Source organism: Dermacentor andersoni, chromosome 8 (genome assembly GCF_023375885.2).
Source record: "Dermacentor andersoni chromosome 8, qqDerAnde1_hic_scaffold, whole genome shotgun sequence".
Lineage (NCBI taxonomy): Eukaryota > Metazoa > Arthropoda > Arachnida > Ixodida > Ixodidae > Dermacentor > Dermacentor andersoni.
The window spans coordinates 99,957,460-99,978,827 of NC_092821.1; the positions used below are offsets into that span (position 1 = coordinate 99,957,460).

Consider the following 21,368-nt stretch of genomic DNA (forward strand, 5'->3'; position numbering starts at 1 on the left):
CAGCAGCAAGCAGCAGCAGCAAGCAGCAGCAGCAAGCAGCAGCAGCAAGCAGCAGCAGCAAGCAGCAGCAGCAAGCAGCAGCAGCAAGCAAGCAGCAGCAGCAGCAGCAGCAAGCAGCAGCAGCAAGCAGCAGCAGCAAGCAGCAGCAGCAAGCAGCAGCAGCAAGCAGCAGCAGCAAGCAGCAGCAGCAAGCAGCAGCAGCAAGCAGCAGCAGCAAGCAGCAGCAGCAAGCAGCAGCAGCAAGCAGCAGCAGCAAGCAGCAGCAGCAAGCAGCAGCAGCAAGCAGCAGCAGCAAGCAGCAGCAGCAAGCAGCAGCAGCAAGCAGCAGCAGCAAGCAGCAGCAGCAAGCAGCAGCAGCAAGCAGCAGCAGCAAGCAGCAGCAGCAAGCAGCAGCAGCAAGCAGCAGCAGCAAGCAGCAGCAGCAAGCAGCAGCAGCAAGCAGCAGCAGCAAGCAGCAGCAGCAAGCAGCAGCAGCAAGCAGCAGCAGCAAGCAGCAGCAGCAAGCAGCAGCAGCAAGCAGCAGCAGCAAGCAGCAGCAGCAAGCAGCAGCAGCAAGCAGCAGCAGCAAGCAGCAGCAGCAAGCAGCAGCAGCAAGCAGCAGCAGCAAGCAGCAGCAGCAAGCAGCAGCAGCAAGCAGCAGCAGCAAGCAGCAGCAGCAAGCAGCAGCAGCAAGCAGCAGCAGCAAGCAGCAGCAGCAAGCAGCAGCAGCAAGCAGCAGCAGCAAGCAGCAGCAGCAAGCAGCAGCAGCAAGCAGCAGCAGCAAGCAGCAGCAGCAAGCAGCAGCAGCAAGCAGCAGCAGCAAGCAGCAGCAGCAAGCAGCAGCAGCAAGCAGCAGCAGCAAGCAGCAGCAGCAAGCAGCAGCAGCAAGCAGCAGCAGCAAGCAGCAGCAGCAAGCAGCAGCAGCAAGCAGCAGCAGCAAGCAGCAGCAGCAAGCAGCAGCAGCAAGCAGCAGCAGCAAGCAGCAGCAGCAAGCAGCAGCAGCAAGCAGCAGCAGCAAGCAGCAGCAGCAAGCAGCAGCAGCAAGCAGCAGCAGCAAGCAGCAGCAGCAAGCAGCAGCAGCAAGCAGCAGCAGCAAGCAGCAGCAGCAAGCAGCAGCAGCAAGCAGCAGCAGCAAGCAGCAGCAGCAAGCAGCAGCAGCAGCAAGCAGCAGCAGCAAGCAGCAGCAGCAAGCAGCAGCAGCAAGCAGCAGCAGCAAGCAGCAGCAGCAGCAAGCAGCAGCAGCAGCAAGCAGCAGCAGCAGCAAGCAGCAGCAGCAGCAAGCAGCAGCAGCAAGCAGCAGCAGCAGCAAGCAGCAGCAGCAGCAAGCAGCAGCAGCAGCAAGCAGCAGCAGCAGCAAGCAGCAGCAGCAGCAAGCAGCAGCAGCAGCAAGCAGCAGCAGCAGCAAGCAGCAGCAGCAGCAGCAGCAGCAGCAGCAGCAGCAGCAGCAGCAAGCAGCAGCAGCAAGCAGCAGCAGCAAGCAGCAGCAGCAAGCAGCAGCAGCAAGCAGCAGCAGCAAGCAGCAGCAGCAAGCAGCAGCAGCAAGCAGCAGCAGCAAGCAGCAGCAGCAAGCAGCAGCAGCAAGCAGCAGCAGCAAGCAGCAGCAGCAAGCAGCAGCAGCAAGCAGCAGCAGCAAGCAGCAGCAGCAAGCAGCAGCAGCAAGCAGCAGCAGCAAGCAGCAGCAGCAAGCAGCAGCAGCAAGCAGCAGCAGCAAGCAGCAGCAGCAAGCAGCAGCAGCAAGCAGCAGCAGCAAGCAGCAGCAGCAAGCAGCAGCAGCAAGCAGCAGCAGCAAGCAGCAGCAGCAAGCAGCAGCAGCAAGCAGCAGCAGCAAGCAGCAGCAGCAAGCAGCAGCAGCAAGCAGCAGCAGCAAGCAGCAGCAGCAAGCAGCAGCAGCAAGCAGCAGCAGCAAGCAGCAGCAGCAAGCAGCAGCAGCAAGCAGCAGCAGCAAGCAGCAGCAGCAAGCAGCAGCAGCAAGCAGCAGCAGCAAGCAGCAGCAGCAAGCAGCAGCAAGCAGCAGCAGCAGCAAGCAGCAGCAAGCAGCAGCAGCAGCAAGCAGCAGCAAGCAGCAGCAGCAGCAGCAGCAGCAGCAAGCAGCAGCAGCAAGCAGCAGCAAGCAGCAGCAGCAGCAAGCAGCAGCAAGCAGCAGCAGCAGCAAGCAGCAGCAAGCAGCAGCAGCAGCAGCAGCAGCAAGCAGCAGCAAGCAGCAGCAGCAGCAAGCAGCAGCAGCAGCAGCAGCAAGCAGCAGCAGCAGCAGCAATCATCATCATTATCATCATCAATCACGGCAATAGTTTCTTGAGTGTTTTCCGAATTCTGGCGCCTACTAATCCAGCCACTTAATAAACGTGGTTTGACAAAAAAAGAAACTTGCATGCTGCGCCTTTTCGCACTGCGTACACTCGATTGAAACTTCCTAACGTCTTCAGCAGCAAAAACGACATAGCCGCACCCAGTGAACCCATTGGGTAAATGAGCGCAACGCTACGTTTCGCTTGGCGTGGAGTAAGTAAAAATGTTGGTAGTTGATGCCAAAACATTGTCATGGCTTCTTCACTGATACGCGAAAGTACCGTGAAATGTGTGACCGTGGCTGTACTCAAGGTTGCATGCGCAGTCCCTTTGCATACGCCGTTGGGTACGCAAGGACTTCATAGCGGCGCCGCGAGATGGCGCAGCGTGTCCCAAAAGAAGCGCGACAAAGGAGCCCGGCTGTAGTCACGCCTCGTGCATGACACACTTTGGCTACTCGCACACATGGACTCTCATCGTACATTAATTCTGCCCGATTAAAAAAAAATATGAACGAGGCAGTTTTAGATACATATACTACTGCACTAGCAATGCAGCCTCTAGTAGTGTCAGACGATACTTGATGAGGCATGAAAGACAAAAAAAAAAGAAGAAATGAGAAAGAGAAAGTGACATGGATGACGCCGCCGCCAGGGAAACTACCGCACCAACTCGCACTTACGTCATAAGTACCGATAGCATTTGCTGTAGTGGAGTCAATCGCTTACTGTCAAGGAATGACTATGTTTTCTAATAGAACCAAAGATACAGCCCGACAAATTACATGATTGTCCACGCGACAAAAGGGCCCAAACGCGAAAATGTTCGTGAGTTACTGGAGGTGCATAATGCATGTATTTTGGAGATATCAAACAGGCGATATAGTGTAGCGGCAGAAGACGAAGTTGTGAGCAGTGTAATGAAGGCCTTGTTCGTCAGGAGACGGCCGCGCAAGCTGCAAGAGCCTGCTGCTGTCGCAGAAATTGTGTTCAGAACAAGAGGAATCTCTGAAGCCGGCTATTATGTTTACTTTTTTTTACGCACGACCCTTCTTGCCAATGGTCGTACGTGTCGCCGCTATAAATTCCTGAGGCCGTTTGTCGGTTATAGCGCACATAGCCTGCAATACTTTTCGAAATTAAATCGGAACCAATTACGTAGATTATATTCATTGCGGGCATAAAGTCAGATGCATGTAGAACTGTGTGGAAGTGGTTCAATCGAATTCTTCCCGTCGGTTGTCGAAGAAACTAGTGCGGAAACGCCCTAATTTAATTTAGCGTGATGTTTAGTCCAAGACAATGCTTTCAGACACTGCAAGATGACAGGAAAATATAAAATGCATTATCAACATGGCAACAAACCATACGATGTTTTATACCGGTGTCACACGTACACTTCTAATCGCGATCGGAGTCGATCCGGGTCGGTCTTCTTGATCGCGGTTAACAATGGTCGCGCCTACATGGTTCAACGATCCGGATCGAGTTATTGTCATCTGCTGATCGTCGGCAACTCTCAGAACTGCATAATGCCTTGGCTACAAGTTCAGATTTGCAAAACAGTTAAATTTGGACCATATTTCAACTTTACAGTTTGTGGTTGCTGATAAGAAGGATTTTAAATGTTTTTTTTTATTGAGCTGCTCTCACTTCTTGTCTTTAGCGCTTTGAAAATACTGCGCCAGAGGGCGCGGACGTCAGCCAGCGATCGCGATCAAGAGGCCTGATCGCGATTCACGGATTCTGATTGCCCCGATGCGGATCTCGCAAGATCTCGATCGCAAATGACCACGCAACAACACTATCCGCATCAAGCTCAATCCGGATCGGCCCCGATTGTGATCAGAAGTGTACTTGTGACACCGGTATTATATTCATCTGCGTGTTTGAGCAAATATAAATGCGGTGTTTCTAATTAAAAAAAAAGGACAGGAAAAGACATGAGCAGATGATTACTTTGTCGTACGCGCGATGTTGCTTTTGGCATGTAACCGTAATATATAAATGACACATTGGCGCTTCAGGAATGTAACATGAATCGACTTGAGAGGCGATTACTTCCTTGACCTCTTTTCGGGCTTCAGGCGGTCAAGTAAACCGAAGCAGAGTCTCAACACCTCAACCGCCTCAAGATAGCCACCTATGCGCTTCCATGAAATAGCCTGTTGTGTTAAACTTTTGTTTTAAAACTAACTTGTTTCGAGAAGCTTCCCTGGGCGATGAGCTTTTACTACGGCTAAGAATGGATTCGGCAGTGAATGCTGATTAGGATCCATTTATTCGAACGAAAGAAACGCATGAAAGTAGCCGATCAGATTGTGCGCAGATAGGCGATCATGCGTCACAGGAAACGCACTGGACGACTTTCGGAGGAAGTAATAAAAAAATAAAGAAAGCAAATGTCATTAAATGTCGTCAATAGAGCTTGAAGCTGCCAGCGGGCATCGCTGCAGAGGCGTGGAATGGCGCACCGCGCGTACAAAACGCCATAAACGAAAGAACAAAAACCTAAAATCCGAGGCGAAACTAAATGAAAAAAAAAAGCAAGAAGCCAAGGAAGGGGAAAGGACCCAACCGAATGAAGGCAAGGAGAAAACAGGCTTTGATAAAGAAGGCAGTCGGACCAGACTTGCACGACGCAGGAGCAGGTAGGTTACCTGGTTTCTGGTCCGCTGGTTGGGCCCCTCGCCGGTTCACGTGACCCGTCGGCGCAGAACAGAAAGAAAACGTTCGCGAGAGGAGGACGCTTGATGAGCGAGTGAGTGACGAAGCGGTTCTTGCCATAGAGCCTCTAGGGCTCCGTGCTCCACCGGCTCTGAGGAGGGCAAGGGGGAGCTGTAAGGAGAAGGTCCAAGGAAGGGGGGGGGGGGGCAGCGGCGGCGAGCAAGACGACGAAGGACCCGTTACGCGCAAAGCAGGTAACGGTGCTCGACCAGGTCGGATCGGTTGGTCGCTGCATACTGCTCCGTCTTGTCTCTCATCCGCGAGAGCTCGGTTCGCCCTCCGTACAAGGCAGGAGGAGACCGGAACTACGTCCAACCACGGAGTAGCGCGTGAGGTGGCGCGAAGACATCAAATTTCTACCCTACATTGTAGGCTGGAATAGCAGACGACGCGTCCCTGCTTTCGAGAGCAGAAGGCAAATCCGAAACAAGAAGGCCGGCCTTCGTATACGTTCTTCAGCGCCGCTCCTGCGAGAGCGTGCTCTCGGCGTTTCCTTTTGAGTGGTCGTCTGGAAGTGAGCGCCCGGGCTTTGCCGTCCGCTACCGGTCAGGTGGATAACAGTTGCTCGTCCAACTCCCCGCGAAGGGGGCCCAAAGGACAGCGTCTTACTTGTGGCTGTGGCCCGATAGAAACGGAGGTCCTAGGTAACTTATCTGGGGCTGATTTCGAATTGTTCGTGCATCGTGAAAAGGACACCAGCGCCTGCATCAAGCCTGTGTAACCCGTCGTCTGTCACGGTGTGTGTTATACTGTGAAAGCTCCTGCCAGTCGGGTTATCGGCCGCGTCATATCAGGACTACCTGTTCATCACTGGATTCGGAAAGCATAGCGCACAGTTCTGTTTCATCATGGTAAGTCCTTACCTTTTAATTATTTTACCCGCTTGCTGACGTCATTCGCTGTGACACTTCGGTCAGCGTCGCCATGTGAAGTCTCCGCTCACCATGGCGACGTACTGACGAACTGCGCTTGACGACCTGGAATGATCGCGAATGAGAGAGCAAAGGTTACGTACAACATGACTAAGAAACAAAATTGCACATGCACTAGCACTGCAGTGATGGAAACTGCAGTTTCCAGTCAGCGCTCGACGTGGATGTTTCAGTGTTATCCTTGCGGCCGCATGGAGATTACCTGCTAGCACTCTTTGTCAGACGCCGCAAAGGTAATCTAGCTTTATTCCTCTGTGTGGAACCAACATATAGCGCGTGCTCTGGTATTGCTCTAAATCAACGTATCCTGTTTAAAGGATTGCTCTATGCATTTCCAACGTGACATATACGCTATTGCCGTGGTCGGTTCATCTGTCGGGGCAAGTTTATTTGGAGGGAGGACAGGGCAAAGCCTCTCAGAGTACTGCCTGAATTTCATAATAAAGACGCTTTGCCTTCGTTAGAATAATTCAGGATATAGGGGATGGCTTCGTCATCTTCTATTGCTTATGGCTTCACGCTGTTTGCTGTGAACACGGGAAATTTAACTTAATAAAATGGAAAAAGGAAGCTACTAAGAAGGTCACGGAGGAGCACACACAATATTTACTACCTCAAAGTGATTCGCGTGGCGTTTTAGAGCGAGGTGCATCAGCAACTCACTGTAGCAACCCGTTGAAGCGTCAAAAACGACATCGAAGCAAAGAGCTCCTTATAGTTTCTGAATGCCACCGCTACTACTTTCCCGTTCAATGGATTGTAAGTTTTAATGAAGTATTTGTACTTTAAGACGCAGGCATCCTTCGTCTCCCTAACCTTCTATGCAAAACGCACGCGGGAACAGAAAATCCACGGGATTCTTGAGTAAGAACTTAGGCCACACAACTTGATGGCTCCGGACCGGGAACGGATTAGCAAGTATTTGCGTCAGTAAAAACTCCCTTGTATTGCAAAAAAAAGAAGATGTATCTTTTTTCCGCTCATATAGCGCCTTTAGCAATTCATATTAAACTGCATGAGCTTGCCCCGTCCATCCTAATAGCCTATCTTAAAGCCCACTCTCAGCATCGACTATAGCCGATAAGCGTATTGCCTAACGGTTTGGCTCAGCTGTTCTCCAGATGAGCCCTGTCTTACGATGGGTTCTCTTAGATGAGTTGTGTTAGGTATAAAGAAAGAGAAAAAAAAATGTCATAAAATATAAAGCAGCAGTTGGAAAGAAGTGACCTATAAGACGTCAGTAGTTCGTGCATAGGCTTCACCAAACTTCTCTTTTTGTAAGAGAGAGAGAGGGAAACGAATGGAAGAGGTAGGGACGTTAACCAAGGACGTGCCCGGCTGGCTACCTTACACTAGAATAGATAAGGAGCGGAAAGAAAAGTAATAGTCATTCACAGTCAGTCGCAGAGGAATCTCCACTGTCAGCGTCCGTGTAATCCAGTGTCCTTCAAGAAACGGAGAAGTACTTTTGTGGCCTTTTGCATGCAAGAACGCATAGGCCATGGTCCGAGGATCTTTTCTTCTGAGAGCACTCTATTGTTTAGCAGGTTGAGTTGCGCTTGTAAAGTACGTCGCGGAATGTCAAAGGATGGGCAATGAGACAGAATGTGCTCTACAGTCTCATCGCACCCGTACGAATTGCACGACGCACTGTTGGCCATTCCCATCAGAAAAAAAAGCTACCTTTTTGTAAGGGTTTACGCGCACCGTTGGTCACCAGGAACCGGTGGACGCCGCTCCTTACTATGTAAGCGTTTTATAGCGTCGAGTGACTTCGTAGTTGCTGCCAGAGTTCATTATTACAACTAAAATTTAAGGCGACGTATGGCGGTACTAGGGATATCCGCAACCGGAGAAAAACCAGTACGAAGTTATGCAAGAGCATTAAGCAAACGCAACCAGGAATCAAATCAGTAGAGCGGCTCGAGACCACGGAAGAAGAAAAAGAAAATAAGGGCACCGCGCACGAGAAATAAATCTAGCGCAAGAAATTTGTGCGCTCGACGCAGCGATCGCAAAACGAGTTGCGTTCTACGTGCGCCCGTCACGCTGTTGGTCACCGCGCACATAGCTCTTCTCATTTTATATTTATTGGTTATTTATTCTTTCAAATGTCCCTTTCGCTCTATTCAGGGTATTTCCAGTGGCGAGGTTGCCAGCGTGAAGCGAAACGCCGCGATTCTGTTCGGTGGGGGAGCCGGTCTACGACGTATCGGTCTATTTTTTGACACGCAGTTCAAGCGGCGTCAGTTTGTTTCTCTGTAGCTTTTCGAGACAAGGTTTTTGCACTAAAATAGAAAATAATGATAGAGAGAGAGAGAGAGAGAGAAGCTGCCCCATCGTTCGTCGAACTACAGCAGCTTGATCGCTTATCTTTTTTCCCGCTCGAATGCACGTTGAAGAAATACTGCCACCGACATCTGGAGCTGTCCAGTGGGGTCACAAATTGGATGGCACGAAGCACATTTTTTGTTTTGTTTCGCAAGGCGTTGTCATGTGAAATATTGTAGTTAGATGAGGGAGAGGTTCGTTAAATCGCCAGGAAAGTTCATAAAGGGCGCGTGGAACTTATTGTTCTGTATAATCACTCGTATTATGTATGCTGGGCTGTAGTATCTCGGCACATTTAAGCACTTTCTCTATACTGTGGCTTTAGTGGTGGGACTCAACCACTGCACATCGCAAGTATATCCGCCGCAAACACTATAGCGGCAAAGCACTGTGGGCAATTCACAGAGACCACGGGTGCTGCGTTAGAGACCCGGGTTGTGGAAGGGATTAGAGCCAGTCCAGGTCCAAGTATCAGGAGAGAAGCTCATGGGAGTGAATCGCTAGCATAAACGCGCAAGGCGTGGTGATTTGAATAACACACAAACAAACACTCCCACGCATGCAGGACGAACGCGATTTATTACTTCGTTTTGTTGACGCGTTTTGTTACAAAGTGACATCAAAGAAAAACGAAACGAATAAAATAGTGATCGCTACATTTCTGAAAGGTATCGCATTTGTGTTTTCTTCAATATTAAGCGTGAGTCAGCAGCGTAATTTGACAAGCATCGAGCGCCGAGGAACACGGGCAAAAGAAGCCATGCGCTGCCTATACGGATTGGGCGCTCTTTCTCGAACGTTTGCCGTTCGATACAGGCACTCGACCTAGTCCCGACGCTTGCTTCGCTTTTCGATTACATCGCAGCAGCTATAGGTAAGCTATACGCTAAGGAAGCTTCTGAGTAGGCGGCTTCAGCGAGACCTTATACTAATCGGCATAACTAGAAGAACGGGTCTGCTAATTTGCTGGTTACTCGGGCCGTGTGCCACCGTTTGTGCTATTCCCGATGCGATGGTGGCTTCAGCTGACGATTAATCTCTGCTTCGAAGCTACCGTGCGTCCATTGTGTTTGTCTGGCCGTGTGCGGCTGTGTGCAGTGCGGCGATGATCCGAGGTGGCTTCCGACGCTGCGAGCGTCGCGAGCATTTCTCTAAGTCGCTGTTGGAACGTCACTTCGGTCAATGGTGGCATCCGTAGAATGAAGCTTTGAACAATTTATTCCATTGTGTTTTCATGGATGCTTTCCGACATTTTTTTGTCTCTTCGCTGACCCAAAACTTCATAGATTAAATATCGGTTCTCGAGGGGCAGCCTTTTGCAAAATTGTGCATTTATTGGCTCAGTAAGATCTCAGTGAAACGAGAAGGGGGGGAAACCACTAGGCAACAGAGATTTGCGTAGTGGCTTAAGGTATTTACCGCGTGAAGAGTCAATTGGGTCAAAATCCAAGCTCGTCACATTTCGACGCTTGATAGTTGAAGCCATCAAGAACTGTGGCAGGACAGCCAGTTTTCATGTCACTCTGACCCGTCTGCCGATTCTGCTTACAATGCGGTAAGGAATGGCCCGCTGAAGAGAAAAAAATAACGCATGCAATAAAAAAGGGGTTCCGCCTGTTTCACTTGAGAAAGACCCCCACTCTACACGCAAATAAAGGGCGCGCCCTTGAACAAAAATGCATAGGCGTCAAACAAAGAGCCCGCGTCAGAAATATACGCAGTAGTACATCCGTGGGGAATGTAGTAGAGATCTGCGCAGCGCATCCACACCTAAAAAAAAAAAAGAATTGCCATATCTGCTGCAAGAAAGTTTATTACCAATAGAAAACGAGGTATCTTTAAGCGGAATCATATATAAAAAAAAAAGCATACCTGCAAACGTACCTAAACGTCCAGTTACTCGTACCAGTCGGCCAGCTGGTGTGTGAGATGTTAACTCAGCTAATATATGCATGTAAGCTGCTGCGCAAAGTTTTCACAAGCAGCTCTAGCCGACACTGTTAATTCCGAAGTGCACAGAGAGAAAGCTTGCGTAATAACTTCTCGTGCCCCCCACCCCTCCAAGGCGACCCCATTCGCCGGCGACGCTCGATTAAAATTACCATGCACCGCTTTCCGAACACGCGTTTAAAGGCAAAGTGACCGGCGCTTACGGATGTAAGATTAGAGAGAGTGAGACAGAAGATAATTACACGCTTGAATAAAAAAAGAACTAATGTAAATGAAGACTACGTGTCAGCTATACAGAGTACATGCACAAGCACAAAAAAGAAAGAGTAAGAAATTTCTGATGCGAAGGTTCGCTACTTTGAGATCGTGTTTGCTAGTAAGACGTGCATTACCGTTTTGGCTTATTTTCGTATTTGCGTCGGCTCGCTCCATTCCACAAAGATACTGACCGACGCTTCGGTCTGAATTAATCGGTATATATTATGCGTGGTACGAAAAAAAAAAAGAACAAAAAATAACTGCGGGAAGGACACAACACAGATAAGCAGGAACCGACAGGACGAGCTTTGACTAACAACTACATGCTTAATCAAAACACGAGTATTAGTAGGGTCAACGGTACACGAGCCGTCTCTACCCCGCTGTTATTGCTTTTTTTTTGTTTGTCACGCTTTTCGCACCGTTTTTACCAACTCACCTAGGAGTCTCCTTTAATAATTAGTATACACCCACGCCAGCGCTCTCTAGTCTCGCGAAACTCTCGCTAGAAGAGAAGCCCCGCGAGAGGAGCCAAGACCGAAATCGGTGGGGAGGGGGGGGGGGGGGAGGAATGTCACCCGCCGAACCTTGCTTGCCACCGCGGCGGCGGTGGCAGTGTCGGGGACGGCAGGGCCGGATGGAGGTTAATTTTCGGAGCGGCACAGAAGTTTGTGTTCTTTCCTAATCTTCGTCTCTTTCTTTTTTCTTTCCTCGTTCGTCTCGCCTCTCAGCCGCAAACGCACCACCCCGCGGCGGCTGCCCGTTCAGAGGCCACTCGAGTCCCGTACTTGGAGAATCTGCTTTTAATATCTCGTCTGTCGCGTGTATACGTACACCCTGACCGAGTAAGGTCAAATGCTGCGGGCTGGATAGAAGTCGGTCGTTACACGTGACGCCTGGGCAGCTCTCTCTGCTAAGCGTTACTGGGGCGTCCCGTTCTGGAGCACGATGTAGGACCGGACCCATAGAGTTAAGGAAGAAAAGAAGTACAACCCTATCTCTTGTGGAACTCTTGTGAATTCTCGCAGCAGCAGGACAAGTCAACCTTATCCCCAGCCGATTAGTCTCGACTGAAGAAAGATGGCTTCCTCCTAGGTATTTGCGCTCGCGCCCGCTGTTCTGCGTCAGGGTAGTCTATTTCGTGAGTGAGAATTTTACCCATATCTTCATTCAATATGTAGTTCTTTGCTGCGCCAATCGCGTTTCTCTTCGCTTTAGTCGCTCATTCGGTCGCTGCAATGGATCACCCGTTGCATGACCTATCTCTTCCTACTGATGCCATGCAGAACACGTACCATCGGTGGAAATCCCGCTATGTCGATGTGATCTGTTCGGTAATGTATCTCTGCGACTTTGTTTGGATGCCTCAGTTTTTTTAGCACAGTATAATGCGTATCGGGAAGAAGCACTTCGGTTTCGAATATCGGCGCCCGTGTTCTTATTTCAACACACACACACACACACACACACACACACACACACACACACACACACACACACACACACACACACACACACATATGTATATATATATATATATATATATATATATATATATATATATATATATATATATATATAGTTATTTATGAAAACAAGGTTTACACCGCTCGGTGAGCAGCATGCGCAGATACCTACACTAGGCATAACGCCCTGTCGCGGGCCAGTCTCGCTGCAGCCGACCTTGTTCATCCATCGCACGCTTGAGAGCAGCACAATAACAGAGCGCAAGCACCCCGTCACGTGGTATTTTTGCACATTTCGCGGACTTTCTTTGCAACGCTGAAAAAAGGACCGCGTGAGATATATCGTGTTGGAAGCAATTTACTGAGAGGTTTCTCAAGGTGCTCTACATACAACTTTGCCTATCACACTTGGGGTTTGCAGCCAATACTTAGAAAGTTGTTTAATTAAACATAACTAATTCGTTCGTTAAGGGGAAAATAAACAATAAAATAAAAAAGGCCAGTGACAACATTATTCATTCGGTTCAACTGACACCCGGAGTGCCTTTCATTTTTAAAACTTTGGCTCAAGTTATGTGGGACAACCTGTACATAAACTGGGTGCTTCTCTTGTTGGAAAGCTTGCTTAATTGCACGCAGTACATACGTACGTAGTACATACAATTATCGTAAACATGCTCCTAAAAGAAGAATTAAGGGCGTCGTTCAGGATGACCCACTATTTACAGGCACCGATGGCAGGGCGTTTCCATTACGGCTTTGGAGTGTAAGAAATCCCCGGTAATGGCCTTCGGTAAGCCGGGACAGTAAAAGTCCCTCAGTTCTCACTCCTGAGCGACAATAGTGGAAAATTCCCGAAAGGCTTTGGAACAACCAGCAGGAAGTTCAAGTGGGGGGTGGGGGGGGTAGGGGGGGGGTAGGGGGGGCTCTTTTAAGCGGGTCACGTTTAAGGAGGATGGCACGCGGCGACAGGGGCACAGATGCGATGGGGCAAACCTCTAGCGCGAGCGGCAGATAAAGTGCATTCCTTCACTTCGTTTTATCATTCCTGTGGGCCTCGTGCGACCCCGTATGGTGGCGATAAGGCCTAATTACAATGCGGACGCCTCATCGGCCTAGTATCGGATAAGGCGCAGGGAGAAACGCGAGATGTCGACAGGCGGCCAGATGTCGAAAAAAAAGAAATTCACCCGCCCCGTCACTGTGGCGGTGAGTGACCTGTTTGGGAAGGCTGGGCACGCACCTGGGCTTGCTGCGTAAATTTGCGCTTTCCGTTGTTTGAATGGGCGACCGCTCGCGCCGTTGCAAATACATTGTGCTACGTGACAGTTTACAGCTGTATTTGCAATGTACAGCTTCTTTGGCTGCACAACCGAAGGGCATCTGGAGGGGTGGAGGTTTTTTTTTTTGTTGAACACATGCCAAGAGATAGAAATCAGCAACATGCATAAGCGTGATCAAAATTAAATAAACAAAGTGAAGGTTAAGAATATCAAAACAAGTGTACTTAATTACGACAACAACAAAAAGTGGTCAGAAGGCTATAAACCTAGCAGTCAAGCAGCCACACGAGGGAAACCCTGTGTTACGTCGATTTAAGATGAGCGTGAGACGTATCGCCGCGGGCGCTACTTTTCAAATTGAAGAAAGCCCGCCGTGGGTATCTTAGTGGCTATGGTGTTATGCTGCTATGCTGCTAAGCACGAGGTCGCGGGATCGAATCGCCGGCCATAGTGGCCGCATTTCGATGGGAGTGAAATTTGAAAACACCCGTGTGCTTGAAAACACCCGTGATTTAGGTGCACGTTTAAATAACCCCTGGTGTTCCAAACTATTCCGGAGTCTCGCCAACTAGGGCGAGCCTCATAATCAGATCCTGTTTTTATCCCCGTAAATCAAAGAAAAAGGTAGCTAGTACATTTCGTATCTAGATTACCAACCATAGTCGAGTCCCGCGGTTCACCGGGACACTGCTGCTTTTTACGGATCCACGAGGTCACCGACGCGCACTGCTCCCCTAAATGCCAGGTCTTCGCACGCATTATAACTTTGGGTGTGGGACTGTGTAAAATTTCGAATACGAATCAAATAGGCTTGGTTATTCGAGTCGTATACAATTCGACAAAAAAAATGAATTGTTTCGTGCATCGCTCTGAGCTCGATGCATCAAGGACGCCTTCCGGTATTCATACATTGAGTCACATTAGTTGTCGTTGTTTCGCTTGTTTTCCTTCTTCTTTTTTAAGTTTTCTTCAGTACAGAGCCTGTGTTAGTCTTAGCGCATGCTGTACTGTAGTTTCTGGCATTTCGGTCGTTTCTCCCGATTCTACCGATTAACGAAGCGAAGCCGCGGTGAACAAGGCCCCCTCCGGCCTCTCCATGTGGGCACCGTAGTTAATCCTATACCTGCGTCTGAAGCAGGGGGCGATCCTATGGCACGCCGCAATGCGAAAAAACGGGAAAATGTGCTCCGTGGATTATAGTGCACAGCGCGCTAACCACTGTCTCAGAGTTACTTCTTTCCCAATTTATCTTGCCACCCGCGTGTCCCGTACTACCTTCGAGACTTATATGACCACGTATGACTTTTATACACGACTTATATGACAAATCGTTGGAGGTCGCTGGGCCGAAGAAATCTTCACGCACCGCAAACAGAAGAAAGGCAGAAAATTCTGGATCGTTCTGTTTTTTTCCCCCTCTAGATGCCTCCGTTTTCATCGAGGCCCCGCGGAAAAAAACCGGCGCTCAATAAGCAAGCTATAGCACTGCGACTGACGCAGATTGTGATCCACCCGTGCTCCGAATTCACAAACGCAGCGCAGCGCGCTAGAGGCCGCAGCAGAAACAGCACACTAAAAGGCGCCCACTCCTCCCCTCTTTCCTGTTTGCTAGAACCACTTTCAACAAAGTCGTAAAGATCTTCGCATTTTTTTTTCCAGACTCGGAGCCTGAAAATGCACGAGGCGTGGTCGACCAGCGCTAGTCCGCTCAGCATGAGTCGTGTTTGGCGCTTGTTTTCCACCCGCAAATTACTTCTCTCGGCCAGAGATTCACCCAGAAGAAATTATAAAATAATGCGTGCGAAAGGCCAAACGTGTTCTACAAGTATGCGCCACCGCTTGGAGGAGACATTCCGTTGGCGTATACGCTTAGAATCCCGAAGCCAGAATACTTACCCTTTTAACGGACCCTTCGCCGCGTTGTAAAAGGGGTTGCTCTTGAAACACACGAGAACATTTCGAGGCAAATACCTCGTTAAGATTGTGTTGATGAAACTCGGAGTGCCGGAGGCTGTGTTGAGGGGTCGCGAATTCTCCTGCTTCTAAGACGTGTTAGCATGCCACCTTGATGCCGCCCGGCCGTTGTTTACGTCCTAGAAGTGTTCAGAAGGCTAAAAGTCCTACATTCCAAGTATTTACTGGAGGGCGGCCTCATCGAGGATTTCGAAGTAATTTTGATGGCTTGCGAGAACTCAAACATGAAATAAGTGTGAGTACAGGAAAGTGTTTCTTTTTTCAGTTTTCTTTTTGTAATCCGCCGCTATCAATACCGCGGCCACTGCAGCAGGTTGTCGAACACACGACCTCCGGCTCAGATGCAGACCGCTGTAGTCGATGAGCGACTGCAACCCGAGCGCCACCTTGAGGGAGCCATGGGAGTCGACATGGGTGACAAACGTTATGCATCTATTTTACGTTTTTTTTATGCAGGTGTCCGAATGTTTCGAAGCTGACAATTATCGTGCGTAACTTTTTCTGTCAAGAAACCACGATGAAATCATTGAGCTCCCTCTACCCGACGCCTGTCCCGCACGCCGACACGCAGCACGACTGCGTTCACATCCCTTTCTTGCGATAAACACGCAGTTACAAAAGGAGATTCTTGTGTGTGTTCGTGTGCTCCTTGTGTGCGTTCAGCGCTTGGCGTCTGAAGTAATAACGACCAACATCGAAGCAGTCCCATTCGTTGCCATTCTGAACTGCATGCACCGACAGTGCACCCCAAGTGCTAATTTGTAAGGAACGAACACTGTTTCGAACTCGGAGCTTTCGTTTACAGCAGTTTCTCAAACCAGTAGTTGGTTTGAGAAAAAAAAGCGGGAGTAGTGAAATGCAAAAAAGCAAGAGTAGTGAAATGAAAGGCATGGCGTTGTTCCGTGACGAAAGTGGTGCCTGATAGCGAGTTCCTGCCCATTGCTACCTCGGCGGACGTCTTCACGCCGAGTTGTAAACGAGCCACTCGAAGAACCAAAGAGGCCCTATGCGCAACGACGCCTTCAGACCACTGGGGCAGGCTCACCGAAAGGCCGCGATACGAAGTCCCCCCTCCCCACTGCGCCCTTTCTATCAACAATAAGTGGGCTGCAGAAGCCATCGTCCCGCAGACTCTGTACTGCTGCACCCAATAAAGGCTGCAAATATACCGGAGCGCGGAACGCAATCGGATCAGCTCCGAGCAACAGGAAATGTGGAAGGTCCTTGTCGTCGCCCGGAGGAAAGCCTGTAGGCGAGCGCAGGAATTTTTTGCGCTTGGAAAGCCCAGCAGTTCCTCGACGCGCCAGCTGGAGCAGGAAAACAAAAACGACAAACAAAAAATGCAACAAAAAGCCGGCTGCAGAGGTCAGACAGCAGGCGTTTGTACGGCTGGAAGCCATGCGAACCATTACCCATGCTAGCCCGCCAGTTCTACTCCCGCCGCCCCACTATGTCCCTCAGCCTACGTCAGCTCTAGCGGTGTATGTGTGTGTGTCTACGCGTGTAATCGACCTAATAATAGCGCCGCTGGAGTTCACCAGGGGGTAGGATGGCGGGACGGGGGGTGGCCGGAGGTCGGAGATCAGATGGGAGTTTAATGGTGTCAGCGCGCCCGCTGCCCGCGCACTTAAGCGAACACAGCGGCTACAGTTCCCGTGATGTCTTCCTGCAGAGTCGTTGATGCCTTCCTTTCTGACCCCCCCTAACGCGAGCGCAGCGTTGAACGAGCGAAGACCAACGGGTTAGGCTGATGATGAAGCCAGCTCTTGTTGCTCGCACTGTCGTATCAGCATTGTGTCTGGTGGTTCGGGTCAGTGCGGGCGTTGGCAGGTCTATTCGCGTTGAGGCTTTGGCGGAATTGAGACGCACGAGCGAACCGACACCGATCGCGAGAAACGCGCTTTGCAAATGAACTATTTTTGCTTATTTGAGGTGCCCGGTACACAGAAAGGCAAGTTTCTGCACCGAACTCTTAGACACTGACAACAAACAAAATACTTAGATTTATCGGGTTCTCGTCGACCATTGCCTCTACATTGGTCACTCCAGACAACATTGTGTCTTAAAAGAATAATGGAAATAAAATAGGACAGAGAAGTGTGCGACGCTGACAACCAGTTGATGTTCCTGATGAAAGTGCCTTCCCAAAACACGCAAACAGTAAGCACTCTTTTTTACTATGACATATAGCAAGTATCAATGCTATTTTACGTCCGTGGTTTCGATCGATAGGACGTTTCGAACAGCCCGCAGCAAATTAAGATCTACCGCTGCGATGGCCACTAAATTTGTTCTGCTGTGTTCAACTTTAACGCTTAACTAACGGGAATGTCTCTTAACTCAGTATCTCTTTCGCGGCATTGTCAAACCAACAGATATCGCCAAGCTATATCTGCTTTTATTGATCCCTCTGTTTTGACTCGTCAAGTGAAAATTATTCTTATAAAGTGCGCGGATGCATGGCGGCTCCTAATTAACATGCTCACGGCTGTTTAGTTGTGGTGCCCTACGTGGTCTGGCAGAGGTACGTGAATACACTGTTTCCTTTGCGAACGTTTTTCGCATAGCATTAAGGGAAAAACACAAAGACAGCGCTGGTGTTAAATATTTGCATTGTAGAGTTTTGTCTGAGTTTAACGCGCTATATTGCAGTCCTCCGCCTAAATATAGGCCACCTTGGGCGTTTTTTTATCGCGTACTGGAATCTCGAAAAGAAGAAACACGTTTCTGCCCTTCGCCGCTATTGGGGATTCTGCCACCGTAGCCCCATGTGTCGCTAGCACAAAGAACAATGCGCGTGGTATGACAATTGCTTAAATGACTGTCTACAGTTGTGCTGCGTATGATGTGGCTCGAGCGCAGTACTGACTTCCTTCTTTTTTTTTCTTTATCGATCTCGTAACTCCAAAATTAGGGTAGCAAATCGGACGCTCATCTAACTGAATACCTTGCCTTACTTGTCCTTGCTTTCTCTCGCTCTCTTTCCCGCCATGAAAAGACTAGCTACTTCACCAGCAGCAAGGTTCACATTCCACAGTATTTGATATCGGGCGAGGAGGTTATTTGTGGTATACCGAAAAAAAAAAAAAAAAACTGACGCGGAGAACGGACAAAAAGGGACGAAAGAAGCACTGTCTTCCGCCTGAAGGTTTGAAACTTCGGCACGTGATAACCGTACAGAAAGCGGAATGTGCACGAACGAAAACGTATGGAAAACAAGCAGTACCTATTACAAGAGCACCTGCATACACCAAACACGCGTGGTTGCATGCGATTAAGGCAAGCACGTTCAGGCTTTCTTTACAGAAATGGAAGGCTGCTTACACACGCCGTCACGTGCTAATGAATATGATATGCTTCAGAGAGCTGTCGGCTGTGCTGATTCTTGCGTCTCGTGACGTTGTTATAGTATGCGCGAAATATGATGCATGGGCGACGATCACTATAGGCAAACGGGAAATTGGCGTGCCTTTTAAGCAGTTGTGGATGTCCTTTAAGGAGAATTTAACGCGGTGCCTGGTCTGGCCCATCTCTACATTCACTAATGATACATCTGTCCAGATTTTAAACGTTACAGACCATTTACAAACTAAGGTTGACTGTAAACAAGGAGAGCGACACAAACGTTCTTGATGCCTTCTTCCTTCGCCATGGACGCGCTACTCTTGACTCTTGACACTGGTCCCACAGAACGCAGCAGAAGACAGCTGCTATAGAAGCTCTGCGTCCAGAAGCAGACTGCTTACAGCCAGCAGGTCACCGCAGCTGGTGGCAGAAAGGGAGACGGCATGCAGCTGATCCTTCGTCCATCGTTCGAGACCACCCCTAGGTTCATTACAACGCATTGTGTAGACATCGTCCACGCGCAATCCTCTGCGCCAGCTTGACCATCCGTGCTACAAAAATGCACGCGACCTGTGCGTGATCGTAGTTTATACCGTTGAGCATTCGCCTTCCATGTCGGTAAAAAGGGGGGCTCGGAATTGCACAAAGGTCCGGCCATCGGTAAGCGACCGGCAACGCTATGACTGTCTCACGGTTCTCGCTTTCACGTTGAGTGCTTCCGCCCGGAGGCTGTGTGTGTCTCTCTGTGTGAGTGCACTTCCTCGTGTTGTCACTTCCTCCATTAGTACTCGTTCGGAAACAGTTTTTTTTTTCTGTCGGTGCTTCCTATAGTCCCCGGAGCGACCGTGGGACGTCTTTCAGTTTAGGCTCTGGCCGGACGTTTTGGCGCAGACGCGGTGTTCGCAGCCCATTGACTTTAGTGACGCCTAATTTCTGTAAGGCCACACACGTCAGTGAACTCACTGCAATTTCCTTCTTTCCTTCCCTCCTCTCTCTCCCTGTTATCTTTGTTTTCCCCCTTTCTCTTTCCCCGGTGTAGGGTAGCCAACCGGACATGATTCTGGTTAACCTCCCTGCCTTCGTCTTATCTCTTTTCCTCCTCCTCCTCTCGTAGCTATCACATGCAGGACTATCAGCCATTATGCGAGGAGAACATTGACCACTTATTGTGCCACTGCCCTCGGTTTCAAGCACAAAGGCAATCTTTGCCTAACACACTAAGGAAATTAGATGATCGTCCTCTGAGTGAACAGACAGTGCTAGAGCACCGTCCCCACCGATCAACGGCTCAGAAGGCAGTGAAGGCACTTTTGCGCTTTCTCAGAACTTCTGGTTTGCGCGAGCGGCTTTAACTCAAGTACTGTCTGTACACGTATCTACACCCTCTCTCTCCCTTCTCTCTCTTCCCCTAATTCCCCCAGCGTAGGGTAGCAAACCAGATTCTTGACTGGTTAACATCCCTGCCTTCCTCTCTCTCTCTCTCTCGTAGCTATTATGTATACTCGTGCTTCTGTTCAGCAGAATGCAATAACGGTGTGGTTGGTGCGCATTCGGAACAAACGTTAGCGCTAACATGACGACACGGGAAGGAGACTCATGGCTCTCTTTCTCTCGCTGATGTCACGTTGACTTCTCTGCGCATGCTCCTCGTGTCTCACTTCTCCTAAGTAGCAATGTGATGCCGTAAATATGTCGGTTGAGAGCAGCGCCTTTGTCCTGTCTTCTTGTTGTGTCACTCTTTTCGCGCTAAGGTCTATTACGAAGCGATTTCATTCTTTTTACCTTGAACCCTTATAAACATGACGTAGGCAGTCCATAGGCAGTATACAATACCTGGTGAGCTAACTGGCCTTTCTATGTGCTCTACCGTTATATGTGTATGCTCACATTTAACAGACAGCATACAGATAATTAAAAGTGCCTACACGGATTGTACGTATAGGCAAACTTTAAAGTTATAGAGCGCACACGTTTTATCAACTAACGAAAGTTCGCACTAGCTACCAAACGCAGTTCATAGAGATTTTCGGTCAGCGCAACGCAATGAAAAGGAAGTCATTAAAGAGTAGACGGCTCAAAATAGCTTTGTTGGAGGCGTTTCGTTTCCCGGTAAACGGGCAAGCGTACACTTAAACGCAGGTGTTCGCGTGTGGTAACGTAGTGTTCCTATAAGTGTGGCCGCTCCTCGAACAAGACGAGAGTACAGTAGCCAACAAACGTTCACATTGTAAATCTTTTCCATATCCTCTAGCGTAGTCATGTACCATGCGTTCCGTGCAGTTTAAACGTAAAACTGTTTCGTGCGTTGAATACCGAACCAACACCGGATTTCTCAAGGAAGCATTCATTTCCGTTTCGGTACGGTAAGCTTTCGCTGCAGCCTGGTTTCTTCAGGGAAGCGCTTGTTTCCGTCTAGCCTGTGCATTGTCCACCTCCGCTGCACGCTAGACTTTCTCAGGGAAGCGTTAGTTTCGCATGCGGCATGGCGTGCTCTCGAATAGTCAAGCGAAGAAGCGCACACGCTATACACGTGGGAGAGCTCCACATCGCGCGGAATAATTTAGGTGTTCACCGCGCAATACGAAGCCGCCAAGTCGCGGAGTTCTCTCTGGGCGACATATGCGCGCTGTATCGGGAGCGGGAAGAATAAGAACAGGCGACGCCGCAGCTCTTTTCCTGGTCTCGCGAAGCAGACGGCACTATCGGGCCGGCACCCGTGGTTGCCCCAAACACGTCTGGTCAAGCATCATCTGCTGCTGCTGATTGTGACTTCGTATAATTTCGGTTCGTGCATCGAATTTGCTTTCAGCTGCTGCGCATTTTTCGAAGTGCGCTGCA

At 49.5% G+C, this 21,368-nt stretch overlaps 1 protein-coding gene across 1 annotated transcript in view; it reads left to right on the forward strand.

Annotated features, from left to right (window-relative positions):
- The first annotated feature begins 5,152 nt into the window (after positions 1–5,152).
- Cht7 (chitinase 7) overlaps positions 5,153–21,368 on the forward strand; it is a 200,528-nt gene continuing 184,312 nt past the window's right edge. Inside the window, exon 1 of the mRNA XM_050176876.2 lies at positions 5,153–5,842. Within this exon, the coding sequence (XP_050032833.1) occupies positions 5,840–5,842 (3 nt within the window). The 5' untranslated portion in view covers positions 5,153–5,839. The remainder of the gene's footprint in view (positions 5,843–21,368) is intronic.